At 38.4% G+C, this 19,174-nt stretch overlaps 1 protein-coding gene across 4 annotated transcripts in view; it reads right to left on the bottom strand.

The window, feature by feature from the left end:
* The window catches only part of Ranbp17 (RAN binding protein 17), a 340,305-nt gene that overhangs the window by 84,167 nt on the left and 236,964 nt on the right, over nt 1-19,174 (bottom strand). For all 4 annotated transcript variants that reach the window (XR_013053188.1, XR_006075264.2, XM_015997609.3 and 1 more), the window contains one exon: nt 5,192-5,295. Coding sequence is in view for 2 of the 4 variants with exons in the window: in XM_015997609.3 (XP_015853095.2) it covers nt 5,192-5,295 (104 nt within the window). In the remaining 2 variants the exon portion in view is untranslated. The remainder of the gene's footprint in view (nt 1-5,191; nt 5,296-19,174) is intronic.

Genomic DNA, 19,174 nt, shown 5'->3' with positions numbered 1-19,174 from the left:
CAACTGGCTTGACTAAAATCAATCTCACTATACAATTTAGTCTGCCCTAGAAATGCACTGGCATTTAAAGACCCCAAAGAAAAGTTGCAATAACTCAGGACAAGAGGTGACCTACTGCATTTTGATATACTCAGAAAGGAAGCCATATTGTTCAAGTTAGTGAATGATGTAAGGAAAAAAGTTCTGTATTTAATGTCATAAGACTCTGAAATTGAACTCTTTGTTTAATTCTTAAAGGCAAGGCCGCTTATCCATTAGTTTCCTCATCAAAGGGGCTAATTATAATTATGGCCATTCTATAGACCTGCTACGAGAAATCCATTTGTGTGCAAAAATGCCTAGCAATAGCTTGACAAATAGTAAGTGTGGTTCACAAATGGTTTTAGAAGGGAGAGGGGGAAGCCAAACCAAACCTCCTTGACATGAATAAAAAAGATCTGACTCATACTCTGGACTCTTAATTAAGCTGTCCTTAGGATGATGATTAGGAAGAGAAAAGAAAACCCGTGAACAGATGCTAGAATGTTAGAACAAAGAGCACGAATAAACATAATTGCCCAACAAGGAGGTGGGATAGCAGAGATATGCAACTGTGATTTCTGAATATACTGCTTCAGTAGAAATGCTAAGCCAGAAAAAAGTCTCAGGATCTCTACAGATTGACTTAGGTAATGAAGAGAAATCTGTCTAGTAAGATGCCTAAGTTATCAAGTAGGCAATGAATTTTGACCATCTTAATTACAGAGGACATTTTAAAGGAACAAATTATAGCAAGCAGTCAGACATTCGGCTCCTCCTACCTAACAGGCAACTCAGTGTACCTGGATATTGTCCAGGGGACTACTCAATTTCTGTTTCTAACTGTTTACAGAATGATGGGAACCCAAAGTTCTGAATCTGAAAACTTCTAATTTCAATTTTTTCTGCTTAAAATGACTCATTTAGCGTTCTCCCATAACATCATCAGCTTCTGCTCTTCTATAGTCACCAGGCCTCCTCACAATTACCTCATGTTACTGCTACTTTTTAAAATTGCTTATTATTCAGTTTTTTCTTACCAGTTAGAACTAGTCTCTTTCTCAGCTTCCTTCCTTCTTTGCAGCCTCCAGAACAAAATCTGTCGTCTAAGAAGCGCCCTCTGAACACTGGCGTTCTGGCTGCTGTCTATGCTGTCCTATGGATTCTACTTGGCTTTGCCATCTATTATAGCACTTTTTAAAAATTCTATTTTTATGTACACTTATACAGGCTACTCTTCAGGTAATTTGAGTTTCCATATATATATATATATATAAGATATCCATTATTCAATTCTAAATTAGTAAATAAGAACCATGAATTTTACTTTATTCCTTGTACAAAGGGTTTTTCATAAAATGTCATCATACAAAAGGTTAATTTTTATTTGGTCAGACTTCCTTCCTTGAAGGTACCAAGTTGATATAAATGCTCTAATTAAGCAAACCTATGGTCTTTTTAATACAGTAAAATGTGGCCATAAAATTTACTAATGTTTTACTTTTGGAAAGTGTTACTTCAGAGCAGAGACAGCATATAACAAACTAAGCGTAAGTTTTAGATAGATTCACTCTAGTTGTAAAGTGTAATCTTAATGTAAGAAACAGATTCATTATATTAAAAAAATAGCAGTCCTCTCAGGGCAGCATAGAGTCTACACACATACATAAACAACTCTACAGGAGAATTTCCTCAATACTCAGCTCTGGTATGAAACAGACAGCCTTAACCAGAAGCTCACACTAGCTAGCAAATAACCCAGAATCTTGCGGGTGGGGGACAGATCTAAAAGGTGATGAGTTCTAATAATTTTCTTGAGGCACATTTGAGGAGTGGGGTAGGTCTGGGGATCTGCTCCTATGGACTCCTTTTTGGAGAGTTCAAGAAGAACCTGCTGAGGGCTTCAGTCCGCGGCATGGTGAACAGTTGTCTGTGTGCCAAGTGTGAGACGGATGGGCTGGGAAACAGCTGAAACGCAGCTCCTTCCACCCTGACCCCCAAACAGGGTTTCTAATGGGAAGTCTGACAGACCCTTTACTGTAGTGGTACTACTGGGGCAGCTATAATATTATCCTCATAATTCTACTATATAATAACAACAAAGAAAAAGAAGGTGAAGGGTCATTGTGCTTTGTCTTTAGAATTAAGATGGCTGTCTTCATCCTTACAGCATACTCTTAATTCTGGAGACACATCTTAATAACCTCTAAATAGTTCCAACAAAAGAGCCGTGTCAGAGGAATGAGCAGGCCCCAAGGTGTTTCAACTGGAGTGTTTTCATCTGCCTTTATTGCTCTATCCCTCTCCAGAATTAAGGCAATAACCTGTGATAAATTATTCAGGAACTGCTACAGGGATCAAAGCAAAATCATTCTGTTAAAGTGCTGTTTGCAACATTTGGCACTTAGTGCGAAAACTTTTAATGTGCGCATGCTGAAAATCAAGGATTTTAAATAATTTAACATCGGGGAGTTTTTACGAAGGGACTAAAGATAGCAGGTTCCTATTTAACTGCTCCTCTTCCTCTGAGAAGTTTTTCATTCATTTTCCTTAAAACCCGTGACGTCATGGCTGAACTGAAAAATATGCATGGGCTAGGGTAACAGCACACTATATTTTAATATGGATAAAAGGATGGGGGGTGGGAAGCATGAAACATTTTGAAATAATACTCCGGAATCAGGATTTTTTTTTTTTGTTTGTTGTTGTTTTGTTTTGTTTGTTTCTTTCTTTGCCCTTGACTTTGGAGAAAGAAAAACTGAAAACAAAACAAAATCTCAAGACAAAAATTCAACATTCTCTTCAATTTTATTAGGACTAAGTAAGGAAAACAAAGTCATAAATAAGGGCTTTTCAGCATTTCTTTCCCTCACAGTATCTCAGTTTGGCACCATAGGTCCTAAACTCTGCATTTGAAAAGTATCTATAAATAGGGATTTAGACGATCCGGTAAGGGCTGCAAATTAAATGAATTTGGCAGTCCTGCAGCATTTTCATAAAGATATTTTAACAACATCACCTCCTGTGGATTGGAATACTAAATACTTTATTGGAGGACAAAACAGAACTGTTTTTATCTTTAGTACTTGCAAAATGAAATACCTGAGAGCACCTCTGCATGTTTTATTTATTCACCATGATAGAAAAATAGCCTTAACCTAATAAATTACATTTAAGAGCATTAATGCAAAAGTTTTGTTTACGATAAAGCAACAGATTTCGTTCCTTATTGGTAGCTTTAAGCACCAAGTTTTCTTCATACAAATTAGACAGATGGTGCTTACAGTAGAATTTACTAAAGGTCTGTCACAACAAATGCAGCCAAGCTGCATATTTAATCACTGCAGAATCTTGTCTACCTGCAGCTGCCAACTGCTAATCCAATTTCCCTGATAAATGTGGCAAGAGACACGATCAGCAATAAAGAGCATCTAACTCCATTTTCCTGCAGGGCGTCTTTTGATGAACATTTAGGACGGAAGCACGGAGTGCACTGTGTGGCCTTGGTTCGTGGCAGCTGCATGCATTCTGAGGCACAGTTCTCAGGTTACTCACTTAATTCTGCTACTATCATTACGTTGCTATTGATCTCAGTAGCTGTTGCCTACACAGCATTACTCTAGATGAAGCTGAATCAGGCAGTTATCATGCATCAAACTTGCTCAAAAGCCTGGAGATTTCCCCTTAATTACTTGTGATTTTATTTGCAAATACCGTTAAAGTGTAATCAAGCAGTCACTTTCCAGGGTCGTTAAGAACTTGCTAGTTTAGGGATATATCACTGGAACTCCATTAAAAATGACTCTAGGAAGATGGTTTCTATCAAACTAGATGGAATTACATCCAAACAGGCTTGGAATATAATGAAATCCTCAAATGAGACAAATGTAATTTTTATAAAGATGGCAGTTTTTAACCTCACCAAATCTTTTTGGTAAGGGGCAGCAAGGGCTACTTAAAAGCTGCAAAGATTCTGTTGGTCAGAAGCATTTGGAGACATCTAAAAAATATAGTTAGTTTGGCTAGGAACTGACAAAGAATTCAGGAACACCATATAAACAAAGAAAAATTAAGATCTCACTTACTTTTTAAAATTTCTATGTTATCCTGATAAGCAGATAGTTCAAGAACTTTATTTTAAACTAAAAGGTATAGCACGTAGGTAATTATTTTGTTCACAGAAGAACTGTCTAAATACCAGTAACGGCCACCCTTTTCTAATTGGTTTCATGGTATTTGTGTGCATGTGTATGAGAGAAAGAATAAGGGAGGGAGGGAGGAAACGAGGAGAAGAGACGCCATGAAAAGATGGTTCATATTTCAACCTATTTCAAATAACAATAACACGTGACTAGGGCATCACCAACAAGGGTACCTACTTCTCTGGAGTGTATTTATTATTCTTAAAAAGAAATAATCAGTGCCAATCTATTTACTATAGCTCCAATACAGTGTAATTTCAGGAGACACTATTCCTGTTTGGCAAAGCTCCTGCTTCCCATCCCCCACGTTAAAATATGGGGCTGTTCTGTCACAAACAGCTTGCTACACTTAAGGATTTTACTAATAAAACATAATGTTGTCTTAGATATTATGACTGTTGCCACAGCTGAACTGACTTGTCAAATCAATCCTAATATGGCTCCCACAGGCACATAAAGCCTTATTTAGCTATCAGTTATCCTAATCACTTTGTTCAGTTTAAGAATGCAACACTTCAAGACTGGATCCTATTTATACACATATGCCTAGCCATTTAATAAAGTCTTGATTTATATAAATTCTTGTTTAAAAAATCTTCAGAGATGTAGGGTTTTAGCATGTGTGCATGTCTCTATATGGATATGCTGAAACACACAGAGCAGGGTGAACGGGAGGGAGCAATGTTTAAAGTGGTCTGTCAACGAGAACTGTGCTATCACAGTGTGCATCACTGGAGACAAATCTGCACCATCTAACCATGAACTGACTGTCCTAAGCCAGTCACTGACCTCACAGTTCATTTGCATCCGAAACTAGACAAGTGCCTACATTAAGGCACGTCTCACAAGCATATTACTTAGAAATGTGGGCCCGAGACACACATATACACATATACAAGGAACTTCTCTGGTGTTAGGCACTGAGAAAGAATACTTGTCCCTCCTCATGTTATGTCTGGAAACAAACTCACCTTCACTTCTTCTTGTTTAAAGTTGTTGTTGAATATTTGCAAAACTGTTTCAAAAGAGACTGTGAGAGGTAGCATAAAATTCTCAAATTCATCCTCATCTTCACCTACAGAAAACAAAAGGGTTGCTATGGTTTAAAACGCATGCTAATGTAATGTACATCAGCTCAGCACTGAGCGCTTCACTCAGGTTTAGAAATGTTCCTGTGAAGAGGTCAGCGGCATCCCATCTATGCAACAACTGGTGCTTTGGCTCACTGAACACTCTAGTTTCTCTCTGTCCTTGACACCAAATCAAACAGCAACATTACTCAACAGCCATTTCACCCCTATCTTTTTACTGGCTCTTAACTGACTCATGCCCAGGCATTGCCACCCATCTTTACTTCCTGGGGCCCTCAGAGTTTCCTTACTTCCAAAGCTTCACAGACAACATTCTCTCCTTTTCCTTTTTTCTCTTTTGGTGCCAAGGCCCCAAAGGGCTCACAGACTCAAGTGCTCAGATAGTTCTAAGTTATTATTTTCTTTTATTTGTATTCTTTAAAATATTAGCTTATGGGGGCTGGAGATATAACTGCCTCAGTAATTAAGAGCACTTGCTGCTCTTACAGAGGATCTGAGCTCTGCTCCCAACACTGACCTCAGGCAGCTCACAACTGCCTCTAACTCTAACTCCATGGGATCCAACACCCTCTTCTGGGGGCACACACTCTCAAATACACACATATACATAAATACAAACAAATCTTTAAAAATTAACTTATTAACAAATGACAGAAGGATGAGGTCCCCTCATGGTTCATTTGTATTTCAATTGTTCTCCACAGAACACTTCCTGTTCATAACGGACAAGAGTAAAAAGAGGTATTACCTATTAATTTTTCATATAAAGGTAGACCTATATTTTCCTTAAGAATTCTGTCAAAACAGAATCCTCACACACTAATAATACACATACTATTCTTTTCAAAATTGGTTTCTCTGAAATTAGATTGGACTCTGGTTCATCCTATGCCACAGGGAACCATTTACTAATGAAACAACAGAAAAAGCTTATATGTCTTGCTGAAAGTGCCACTTAGAAGAGAACTATATAGTTCAGACCTTCTGATTTCTGAGCTATTAGTGGTTTTAAAATGCAGCATCTGATAGTAAACAACTTCAGAGAAGAGACTAGTGGTCCTCAATGGTTGATACTTGCCCTAGAAGCAGGACCATTACCTGGGGCTTATGACATGCCAACTTCTAGGTTCCAATCCAGACCTACTCTACTGCATCAGAATCTTTGGGGGCAGAGAACAGCAACTGTTTTAGCAAGCTTTCCAGATGATTTAGATGCCTGTCAACTTTAGAGAAACTGACGTACTCATCCTTATACAGATGATGAAGTCCAAGGTGCCACACACACACACACACACACACACACACACACACACACACCACTCGATAGTGGAGCTTTTGACTCTTCAGTGGTGGCTGATTTGGTTGACCCTTATCTTTTAAGATTTCCCTCTCCCCTTAAAACCTATATAATTTGTCTTTAGAGTCCAACAGAATGGAGAACACAAAAAGATGCCAAAAGTCAATCAATCTTTCCTGGTGTTCTAGTCATAGGTTAAGATCTTAGGTAAAGACTAAGGCAGGCCAATTTATAATCTCAGCTCTGTCAAGTGGTTATGTGACCATATCATTCTTCATATCCAGCACCGTTTGCCACAGAAGTTATTTTCAAGGCTCGCATCCAAAGATGTCATCTAAAGATGGCTACTCCCTTCTCAGACATTACATACAAGTACTTCATCTCCTTCCTATGTCTGTTGTATGTCCCCCTTATTTTTAATCACACATTTAATAATACCAGCAATACTGTAGCCACTTACATAATACCATCACCATTTGATCAAGGCCTCTGTGTACTGATGGAGAGGAAATTTATAATGTGCATATGTAAATTTTTAACTACTAACCTATACTAGCTACTATCTTGGGCTTAGCCTCAGTGTGCTGCCATAGTATGCTACTGTTTTCCTGTGATGGGTGATTATGCAGGGCTCTACAGTACACAGATTCAGGAATCTGACTTTTACCACAAATTATTTAACCTTGGGTATTTTATTAATCACTGAATCTCAGCTTCTTCATCTATAAAATAAAGGTAAAACTATCTATCTTTAAGGTTTCTGTAAAGATTAAATGCTAAAATACATGAAAAAATAGATGTTTCATATATACTATGACTTATAGTATATATGTACTAGTATTGCAGTATTAGCTCCAAAAATAGTGCTTTTTGTTACTAGGAAGGTACTATGTTTGAATGAAAAACAGTTGTTCAACAAGTTTCCAAAGTCTTGGGTCTGGTATGATTGAAGTCCAAGCCTATAATATCAGTACTTGGAAGTAGAAGCAGGGGGATCAGGAGTTCAAAGCCAGGCTCAGCTACTTGAAAACCTTTTACATTATTATTATTATTATTATTATTTTAAAAACTCTTGATATTTTAAAAAAGGGCCTTGGGGGGTAGGTCAATGGTAGAGTAGTAACAGTGCCTAGCATCTGTGAAAGACCTGGGTTCAAACATTACCACCACAAAGGAAACACAAAAAAGATTCTAGGAAAAAACAAAAGCTTACTCTAATAAATAGTAGAAGTGACTATTGTCAAATCCTAGGTATAGACTACACATGCACATTGAATTTAAAAACACAATCTTACTCTATGATAAAGTATTTTCTAAAAATGATTATTAACAAGAACAGTGAGAGTTATTCCTGCAGACAGAAGAGTGCTGGGAAGAGCAGAAGCTCCGAAACTAAGCTTCAGTCCTGGCTCTGCTACTGTTAGCTGTCTGCCATCTAAGCTTTAGTGTCCTCATTTGTAATTAAGAGACACAATATTTACTTCATAAAGTTAGCTGTGAGGATTAAATGACAAAGCATCTGTACCTCCCCTTGCTGGCACTTCATAAATGACAGCCATTAGCATTTTCGTTGTCTTGAGTTCAACATGGACTTAGAGAGGTGATTATGATAATTAAATAAAGTGTGACCACACGACTGCCAGCCCAATAAATATCCTTCCTTTGGGAATGAAGCTTCTGCAACAAAGCTTCGACTTTTCCAATGCAAAGAGATGTTTATTCATAACAAACACAATTCAGAGCTTCTGCATTTCAACTTTATATTTTGAACTACAGATAAACCAATCTTCCAGATTCCATCAATTTCACGAATCCAAATTCTTGAGGCCCACTCAATAGGCAGGAAACCACGCCTGGTCTTAGAAATCTAAGGTCATGGATATTACAAGAGAACTTACTACTGCTATTACCAGACCAGCACAATTCCTAACTGCATTCTAAAACTTTTCCTTATACTCACAGGTAAGTGCAGCTCTCACCTCTCAAGAAGCTTCTCTTTACAGAAAATGGAGACCATTACAGAAAAATCACAACTGGTCATAATGCAGAGATCAACAGAACGTGGGGAACTCAGTTAAATATCTGTAATACAACTCCTATACTGAAGGCTCAGGAAACATGGAAGGACAGGAGGCATAGAGAGGTAAAGAGCCAGAGGACCATGGAGAATGAATCTCAGAAATAACAGGGAAGGCACACTGATGTTCCTAAACAACATCAATAATATGGCTGCCCAAACAAGATCTGAATAATGACAATATTAACAGACATGATAATGGGGTAGGGCTCAATTTAGCCTGGTAAATAACAAATAACAACTATTGACTACTGAGAAAGGGAGAACTAGCTTTTACAGGGATGAGATCCTTAAGTGGTCAGCCCTAAGATTCTTTAACCATATACACATAAGGCACACTAAATGGACTCAGCAAGTTATATATGTGTGTGTCTAACAATAACAGTCAAAGAAAAAGAGGTCATCAGTTTGAGAGGGCGTGGGAAGTGACATGAGAAGGCTGGGAGAGGAGACATGAGAGGGGATGAAGATAGAGGAAAGGAAAATGGGAAGTGACACAACTGTATTTCAATTAAATTTTAATAAAAATTAAAAAAAAAATAAAGATTTCAGATGGGTAGTGGTAGCGCAAGCCTTTAATCCCAGCACTTAGGAGGCAGAGGCACATGGATCTCTGAGTTTGAGGTTATCCTAATCTACAGAGCGAACTCCAGGGCAGCCAGGGCTACACAGAGAAACCCTGTCTTGGAAAACAACAAACAAAACCCCAACGATTTCCTCACGTGAAAAACCAATCCAGTGACTAGGGAGGTGAGCAGCAGTGCTCCTCTATGCAGCAGCGCGTTCACAGGCCTTCTCTGCCCACTGGATCTCCAGTGACTCCCTCCACCGTCAGTTCCAACCTGCTTTCCTGTTCTTACTGGAGTTAAATGACTGGCCAGGACCTCTTACAGACGTTGTCATTTGTTTTCTTTGTTAGAATACAACCTTTTTGGGGAGGGACGTGATCTACATTGATCACAGCTCTCTCTCCATTATTTAGAATAGGGTCTGGACGAATTCAGTACTGAATTTAGTGAAAGAACACACTCATGGCTCTTACTATATTCAACAAACTGTTGGAACTCACAATCCCATGAAATCCTACAATCTCAATTTTTTATGGGAACAGAGAAGCCCAAAAGAATTAAGTAGCTTGCCAAATATCTTCCAGCTGATAAATGCTAGTGATGATCTGAGATGCTGATCATCTGTTTTGTTCTTAAGTTCATTCTCTTCCCCAGTATCTCTGATGGAGTGGAAGACATCAAAATTATGGAGCGAAGTCTGACACAGACTCTTGAATTTGGAGTTGCAAAAGACAGAAGAGAGTAAAAGGAAGCGTGGTGCTGGTGAGGAAAACAGGATCCCTAGGCAGCAGCGAGTTTCAAGAGGCCGGTGGAGGAGGGAGGTCATGAGCAGTGTCTCCACTGCACTTAGTGCTCTTCCTGTGTGACTGCAGGGTTAGGTCTTATGGCCTAAGCTGGAAAACTGGCTACTTTAAACATCATCCATTAAGGATTTCTCCCTTCCTCGATCACATTGTCTACAGAGGTACCATTTACTGGTTCTGATGCAAAAGAAGAAACATGAGATGTCTTATAGTGGAAAACTCAAGGATGTAGTGATGTATTTACTGTGCAAAATGTACATGTCAGGATCTTATGACTAAAGCTGACTTTTTTCTAGTAAGTCAGAGGTCTCAAAACAAATATGATTTATAGGTAAAATATTCATTAACAAACTACCACCAACTCTGAAAGGTAAGTTAGTATATTAATACACATTTTAAGTTCTTCATCACCCATTAAAAAAAAGATTTTTTTTTTTTTTGATTTTAGGACACCCCCAAACAAATCACCTTCCTAGGTTTCTGGGGATGAGGTTGAACAGAAAAGTTATTGTTTTTATATGTTGTAAAAATTTTTTCCTTCAGAGAAAACATTCAGAATAGGGGTTTTCTTAATATGTTAGTTGCCAAATATTTGAGTTTTAGTACATTTCATTTATTGTTGTGCACAGTTTCAAACCTTGGACACTTGAGGGATGGTAAGAGGAAGATCAAGAGTTTGAGGGGACTCTCAGCTACATAGTGAGTGTGCAGTTAGACTGGGTTCTATAAGACCCCGCCTCAAAAATCCAAACTAAACCAACAAAACCTCACCCAAAGCAATCAACCTCACACCAAAACAAATCTGAAGGGTGGTGAGTTTAAAACAGTTGATTCCTGCTCCAAGAGCTAAGAACTGAAGCCCAGGGTGTGACGTGGCACAGCCAGGGCAGTATGGTGAGACAGGCACTGTGGATGAGTTTCACAGTTACTGGTGAGCTGCAGAACTGCCACCTGACTCCATGTCACCACAGAAAAACCAGTAAGCTGACAGACACTGTGTGCACTTATAAACAGAGCACACAATAGGCAGAGGCAGAGGACTCCAGGTCCAGGAAGGTCTGGGCCACAGAGGGATACCCTGTCTCAAACAAAACCAAACAGTCTATATTTAACATTCATAGCAGCATTATTTCATAATAGCCAAACGGTAGAAACATTTCATATCCCAACCGCTTATTGAAGTTGAAGAGTAGATGAGGTCTATGTATGTGTGTATATACATAGAAATATCCAGCCATCAAAAGGGGAAAAGTATCAATATATGCTAAAACATGGGATAAGCCTCAAAATGATTATACTAAGTTAAAGACAGACACAGAAGCCATGATTCCATTTCTATTCAAAAGTCACTCTAGGACAAATCCAGACAGAAAGCAGTTAAGTAAGTGCTTGCCAGGAGAAGGGGTAGGTTGGGATGAAGACATTTTGGACTTACATAATGGTAGTGGTTATACAGCCTTGTAAATACTCTAAATATGACGAATACCCTTGGATCGTACATTTAAAAATGTCAATTTTATGGCACCAGAGCCTAAAAAAAAAAAAAACCTTTCTGCTATGACAGAAAGCTGAGTTTACCTTCCTCTCCTTGAAATATATACAAACGCACAGTGAATCCTGAGTTCCTCAGATTTGAAATCGGACAGTGGCTGGATCACTGGGGACTTGGTAAAGTGGGCAAGGAGAGATAAACAACAAGTAATTACAGTAATTATAAATGATGGTAACCAACAGCTGCTAAGCATATACTGCATGATAAACACTATGAAATGCTTTGGCATTTGTGATGTCAGCATGATAGATAAAACTCTAACATGGGAACATGGGACTATTTTGAGTTATATAATAAAGTCAAATTAAGGCCACTGATAAACTGTCTTTAAAATAGAAATTCTGCCAGGCAGGGTGATACACACTTTTAATGCTAGCTCTTAGGAGGCTGAAACAGGAGGACTGCTATGAGTTCCAGCCCAGTTGAGCAATCTGTTCTAGAGTGTGAGACCCTCTCAAAAAACTGAAGGAAAAAAAGAAAACTATTTTGTGCTCTTCAAAATGAGTACAACTGGGATCTACGGGTCCTTAAAAGCAGGAGAGAACCCTAAGGATGGCAGCATGAGCCTGGCTCAATGTTCTTGAAAAAAAGGACCTCTAGAAGCTGTGAGGCAGGAAGGCAGCCTTTCTAGACCACAGCCCTGCCAATACCTTAGTTTAACTCACTGAGACCCACTTTGGACATCTGCCATCCAGAACTATGAAATAATACTTATACTGTTTAAAATTGAGTTGTGGCAACTCACTGCATAAGTAAAAGAAATTTAACACAGTAAGTCAAGACTTGCCTGTTAAATTAGTCCAAACTAAGGTAAATTAAGGATATCACAAGGAGACACAGGAGTGGGTGGAGAAAATAGGCCACTAAAGGCAAGGAGCTGTGGGTGACCTCAGCAGAGTCCGTGTTCCTTGTATGTCTATATCCACAGCTCCTGCTAAGTCCAATGCTGTAAGAAGACGGCACTTCTCAAGTTTGGCTTAGCAGAGGGCTTCAGGCAGGGCAGGGTATTTTAAAATCGCAAGGAAGTGTCATCAGCAGGGGAAAAGGAGTGAAGCTGCCTCACTGTGAGGCCCACAGTGGTCGCCGACTTTCAGGCAGGGTTTCTGAGTTCACAGTTACTAAGCACTTGCAGTTCGGCACCCAGTTCACACGGTGATCCTATAAGCATCTCCATTTAATAGACGAGAAAACCACAACACTCACCTGAGTTTTTAGGAGAAAAACACATTGTTCAGTGCAGAGTTGCTGTTCCTTTGGTAAGAAATCTAACCTCAAAGTTTTACCCTGAGCATTTTATTCCCTGGGGTGCGCTGGACTCGACCCTCAAAACCAGGTACATTATTAAAACTGGATCTGGACTTAATGGGCTGCTTTCTGCCTACAGGGCCGGCTAATTAGTCTTAATTATCTCATTATGGATTCTAAGTATTTCCAGCTGCTTTTTTACCCCCACTGCCCACTCTCCCACCCTTCTCTCACGTCTACTTTCCAGGTAGTCTCTGCCAAGTCATGGGCACAGGTGAAATGATGATGTATTCTTCATCTATTAGAACATTAGTTATTTCTGATCAAGCCCCTCACCTGCTAAGTCTTCCTCAGCAGCCTACCTTTCTATTCCTTAATCCATGAAAAGAAATGCTTTGCCCAATTCTTAGACATTGGACATCATCTAAAAATTTCATCTGACCTTCACTGGATTGTCATATTCGTCTACACAGGAAAAACCATAGACATGAATGAATTTGTTTACTTCATAGACTCCTAGAAAGTAATCTCTCACTGTTCACAAGCCAAGAACCAATCATTTGGTCCAAACAGTTCAAATGAAAAAGAAGAAAATGTTGTTTCTTACTTGATTGAGAAGGTGAAGGGCGAAGGAATGATTTGGTGGAAGTGAGTAAAAAATATGTAGTCTGATGGCTACCTTGGGCAAGTCAGTGTACCTCTGAACCTCAGTTTATTAATAAAGAATGGAATGATGGCTACTTAATGCAGTCTGTTGTGAGGTTTAAATAGGATAACAGGTTTATATGATAGCAGTTTACTGAATGTGATTCTGAATTGAAATATAAAGCACATTCAAAGTGACTGTTTTTATATAAGGTAGGCACATTAGAATGATTAGAAAAGGGTAAAGAAATTGGTATCGTATTCATGATTAGCAGTTTGCAAACTACAAATCTGTAAATAAATGTTTGCTAGTTTTAATAAAGGAGGGCAGGTGAGAACGTTGAGCAGATCAAAGAACCTGCTGGCAAGCCCTTACGTTTCTCGGAGCACACATGGCAGAGGGAGAGAACCGCCTTTCCCAAGCTGTCCTCTGACTTCCACAAGCTTATCACAAGGTGAGTGCGTGTGCACAGACATGCACACATGCAAATAAAATGTAATGTAAAAAGAGGAAGCTCCTTTCTGTGTATTTTAAAATTCTACCTTTAGTTGCTATTTGTAGAATATTCTTTCCCTGTTACTCAAGTAGTTAACTTCTTACATAAAATTCCTCAATTTTAGGTCAGCAATATCTTCAAGTGCAATTACTGTTACAAGTCATGAAAACACATACTGTGTTACCCTCACTCCTAAAGACAGAACTATCTTAACATCCATAAACACCATTTTAAAAAATATTGGTTTTTACAGTTTAAAATACCTGAGGTACATACTGCTCACTCAAATCCTACCTAAATACTTCTAAGTGGTTCAGTGTCAGAATTTCTGCACACATGGCTTGATATGACTGTTGACACTTAACAATCCCAGATTTATTAGTGGGAAGAACATTTGCAACTAATACTTGGTTCTTCACAAAACGAAGAGCTTACAAGTTTTTTCTACATTTCCCCTCTTCAGTGTTTGTCAAGCTAATTTACCTCTATTTAAACAACACAGAGGTTTTTTGTTTATTCAAATATCTTACACTGAACAGCTTGTTGGAGGTTCTCCATTTACTCTTTCCCTTGGCGTATTAAATCAACAAGTTAATTGTAAAATAAGCCAGGGAGCTTTGAAGTGGTTCCCCGAAGGGTAGCATGCAAGCACCGAGGCCAGCCACCCATTTCTTCCTTCATGCGTATTTTCTTGCAAGGGGACTTCCTGTATTCCTCTGGTAATTTCTGGGGACTTAAATAACACCATAGCTAACATCTTTTCCACACTGAAACATTATCGTCGTAATGATGAAATGTTTCCAATTCTGTCCTTCATAGAAGTGAGCATTGTGTCTAGTTTATTTAAAACAATTTGATAACATAGTACAACTGCTTATTGCCAAAAACTCCCCCATTTTCATCTGGAATACAACCTGGGGCACATAGCATCTAATTAAATTCATACAAAGTGCAAATTATTGAATATAACCCAAAATGCATTTCAAAGTAAATACCAATTAATGTGACACCCAATTTCTTTCCCCCTTTCTAATTACTCCAATGTGCACAGCTTATATAAAAATATTCAATTCATTTTGTAGGATTCAATTAGAATGTTTTGTATTTGAAGCCAAGAATCACGTCCAGCTTTCCTGCAAGCAGGTTGGTTAGACATTTTTTTCCACTTGATTCTTCTCTCCCCCAATCCGTGTTATACAATTTATCATTATTATTTTTTAATTTGAGGATGGTTCTCATCATTATCTTTGTTTCTTTCATTTAACACATGCTCTGTGCTACTCTTGACTGTAGTACTATCATCTTCCTTGTTTCCCTGGCAGTGAACACAAATAGAAAACAACGAAACTATAGATATGAAATTCTGACAGCAACGGCATCCTTAATCTAGGTTGTGAGACAAGGCCTCAAATAATCAAAACTATGTTCAACATCATTCAACAAAAAACAAAGCAGTAACACTATGAAAAGGGAGCAAGAGACAACTACTCCAGCACAAGAATGGCTGTGTGTAGCCGGTCAGCCGTGGAAGCACCAGCCACTTGATAGATTTTGTTCTGGAGAGGCCAACCATCAAAGGTATTTTATTTCCAGGGAGACCCTGTTAGGCAGGTTGATTCCAGAAGCCACAGTAATGGTTTCCTGGTTGCTGTATTCAACAAGCACCCAGTTAAATAACTACAGTGAGCTTGGTGCTAAAAAAAAAAAAAAAAAAAAATGTAAAAGGCAAAGCCAGTACTCTGAAGAATTGCAACCTACTCTGGAAAAAACAACTCTGGTTCTTAACAAGGCAAAAAACAAAACAAAACAAAACAAAAACAAAACAAAACAAAAAAATCCTAGTTACATCACAAATAATTACTTGATGCTTACATATTCAATTATTTTACAAAATCACTGGTAAGTAGGGGAGGAGTATTATTTTTCAAGCAATGTAAAGTTCCATGAGGATAGCTGTTATAATTTTAAATTTACTATAACTCAGATACAACTGACCTATACTGACTGAGTACCTTTTATGTACCAGGTACACTTCTATTATAACCTCTTTCTGTTTCACGAAATGTATACCAAAAAACATTAGAATGAAACAATTATATTTTTTCCCTAAACTTAGAACTGAAAAATATAAATTCACAATTTATAATGTTATAGGTTAGATATTTAAAAGAAATCTAATTTGGGAAAAATGAAATTCTCTTATTCAAATTATAAATGTTTACTTAAGTTTCTTCTCACAGTTTACAATAAGCAATATTAAGTAAAAGTAAATCTGCCTTCAAAAGTGTGCAATGTAAGCTGGGTGTGGTGGTCCATGCCTTTAATCCTAGCACTGAGGAGTCAGAGGCAGGAGGATCTTTGTGAGTTCCAGGCCAGCTTGGTTTACAAAGGAGTTCCAGAACAGCCAGGGCTGTTACACAGAGAAACCCTGTCTTAAAAAACGAAACAAAAGAAAAAAAAAAAGTGTGCACTGCAGAGTCTTTCTGGCATCAACATGAATATTAATTATCAACACACTGGCCAAGTATGCAAGTGTTATGGGGTAGAGTCTATACTGTATTCAGGCTCTGATATGCTCTTCTGTTGTTTACAACAGATAGATGAGGATGAACTGTATGTGATGACTCTTTGAAAAAGAAAATCTTGCCAGGCGGTGGTGGCGCATGCCTTTAATCCCAGCACTCGGGAGGCAGAGGCTGGCGGATCTCTGTGAGTTCGAGGCCAGCCTGGGCTACCACGTGTGTTCCAGGAAAAGGCGCAAAGCTACACAGAGAAACCCTGTCTCGAAAAACAAAACAAAACAAAAAACAAAAAACAAAAAAAGAAAATCTTGACCCATTTCCATTATCAGGTTCTGAAGGAATAGGAGACAAAACCCATTTCCAGGAACTCTACATATATTACTCTTTAATATTGGTCTTTCCAGTTCATTCACTATGTAACAAGGTTATTAAAAGAATGAAGTGTATATAGTGTTTTAAGCATTTTAATGCTTGGACATATGGAAAACAAGAATGAAGGAAGTTCCTCGAGACCAGGCAGGGTCCATAAAGCCTGACATGTGTCTTCCCCTTAGTTCAGCAGTGTGCTTGCTAAATGATTGCCCAGAACAGCAAAAGGGTCTAGGGCTTCTCTTTTCTCTACAGCAGCAGCCAAGAGGTAAACAGTATAGAAAGCTGTTACTAGGAACTCATGCTAGATTGGGTTTTGCATGCCTGGTTTATACTCTTCAAATATTTATAGACAGTTTTCTTTGCCTCCAGCTCTGGTTGTCACTTAGCCAAGTTATACATACATGGTTCTTTTAATCTTTCCTTAGAAATCAATTCCACTCAGCTCCTTAATCATTCTAGCTGCATTTTCTCAACTTTTAGCTATTTGTCTTTCTGGTGACTTATTCTGCTGTAGTATATGAAAGTGATATGGCTATGAACATGGGAGAGGGTTAGTTGCTTTTCCATTTAAACTATTTCAAGGTTCAATGTATTTTATGTGCAAAATAAAACTTTTCTTTTATATGATTACATCTTAAAAATTCTATTTATGTTGATGTATCAATCAATATTCCAAAAAAATATTATCAGTATTACATTTTCTAAGGATAACGGTGTCACTGGCCAAAATCTCTGTCTACAGCTGACTGGTGTCCTGGAGTGTTTCAATGTGAGAGAATGTAGGAGCCTAGAGGAACACAGCCACACAGAAAAGCGTCTGTTCCAAGATTCCAGCTGTTTGTAGATGTGTCTTTACTAAATACAGCTTTTCAATAAAAAAATTAAATTGGATAAAGATTTCTTTTAAAAAACGAGACTCTAACACTATAAGCCCAGGAACCAAAGGGAGGCAAATGGGATGGCATCAAACTAAAAACTGCACCGACACATCATTTCATCATCTTAAGAATGGCTATCAGAAAAGACGAAAGACAAGGAATGCTGAAGACAAAGTGGGTAAGTGGGAAAGTGAGCACAGCCATTCTGAAAACCAGTCAATATGGAGGGCACTCACAAATGTGAAAATGAGCTAACAGGAGCCACCAATTCCACTATCGGGTGCACATCCAAAGGAAAGGGAGAGACACCTGCACTGCCATGATCACCATAGCACTACTCAGAACAGCCAAGAAACAGAACCAACCTAAATGTCGTCAGGGAATAGTGGGGAAGTATGGCACTTATACATGGCATATGTCTGGCCATAAAAAGAATGAAATTTGTCATTTGAGACAACACAGATCGAACCTTATGTTAAGTGAAATAAATAAGGACACAAAGACTACTCTCTCCTATCTGAAAGAACTTCATGAAAGTTGTAATAATAGTGGTTACCAGAGGCTGAGGTGGGAGGAAGAGGGGAAGGAATGGGGAGAGGCCTATCAAGAGGCCTTTAGTTATAGTTAGGAGTTAAGAAGTCCCGATGTGCTAATGGATAATAGGATTATTAGAGGCAATAATGATGTACTGCACATTCAAAAAGCTACATGAGGATATTAGAAATGTACAAAGAGATAGGTATTTAATGCTGAGCTGGGAGTGTGGCTCATTTGTAAACTGCCTGCCTACCATGTACAGGACCCTTGGATTTGACCCTCAGTATTACCAAAACCAAACCAAAAACAATAGAAACTAAGAAAACAAGGTCTGTTTAACATGAATAAACATTGTACAAAGCCTATAAATATCAAAACATTGCATGTTGCCCTGATAATATACACAATTTCCCTGTTTTTATTTATCAGTTAAAAATAAAATTCTCGGCCAGGCGATGGTGGCGCACGCCTTTAATCCCAGCACTTGGGAGGCAAAGGCAGGTGGATCTTTTTGAGTTCGAGACCAGCCTGGTCTACAGAAGGAGATCCAGGAAAGGTGCAAAGCTACATAGAGAAACCCTGTCTTGAAAAATCAAAATAAAATAAAATTCTTAAAAATCAGAAATAGTTTTTTTTGTTTTTGTTTTGTTTTTCGAGACAGGGTTTCTCTGTGTAGTTTTGGTACCTGTCCTGGATCTCACTCTGTAGACCAGGCTGGCCTTGAACTCACAGAGATTCACTTGCCTCTGCCTCCCGAGTGCTGGGATTAAAGGCATGCGCCACCGCTGCCTGGCGGTATTTTTTTAACATTATAAAATACACCAATACATAATTAAATCTAGCATTTTAATTAGCATACACATTACCTT

The sequence above is a fragment of the Peromyscus maniculatus genome, chromosome 8 (genome assembly GCF_049852395.1).
Source record: "Peromyscus maniculatus bairdii isolate BWxNUB_F1_BW_parent chromosome 8, HU_Pman_BW_mat_3.1, whole genome shotgun sequence".
Classification (NCBI taxonomy): Eukaryota; Metazoa; Chordata; class Mammalia; order Rodentia; family Cricetidae; genus Peromyscus; species Peromyscus maniculatus.
This window is presented reverse-complemented; position numbering and strand designations above follow the sequence as displayed.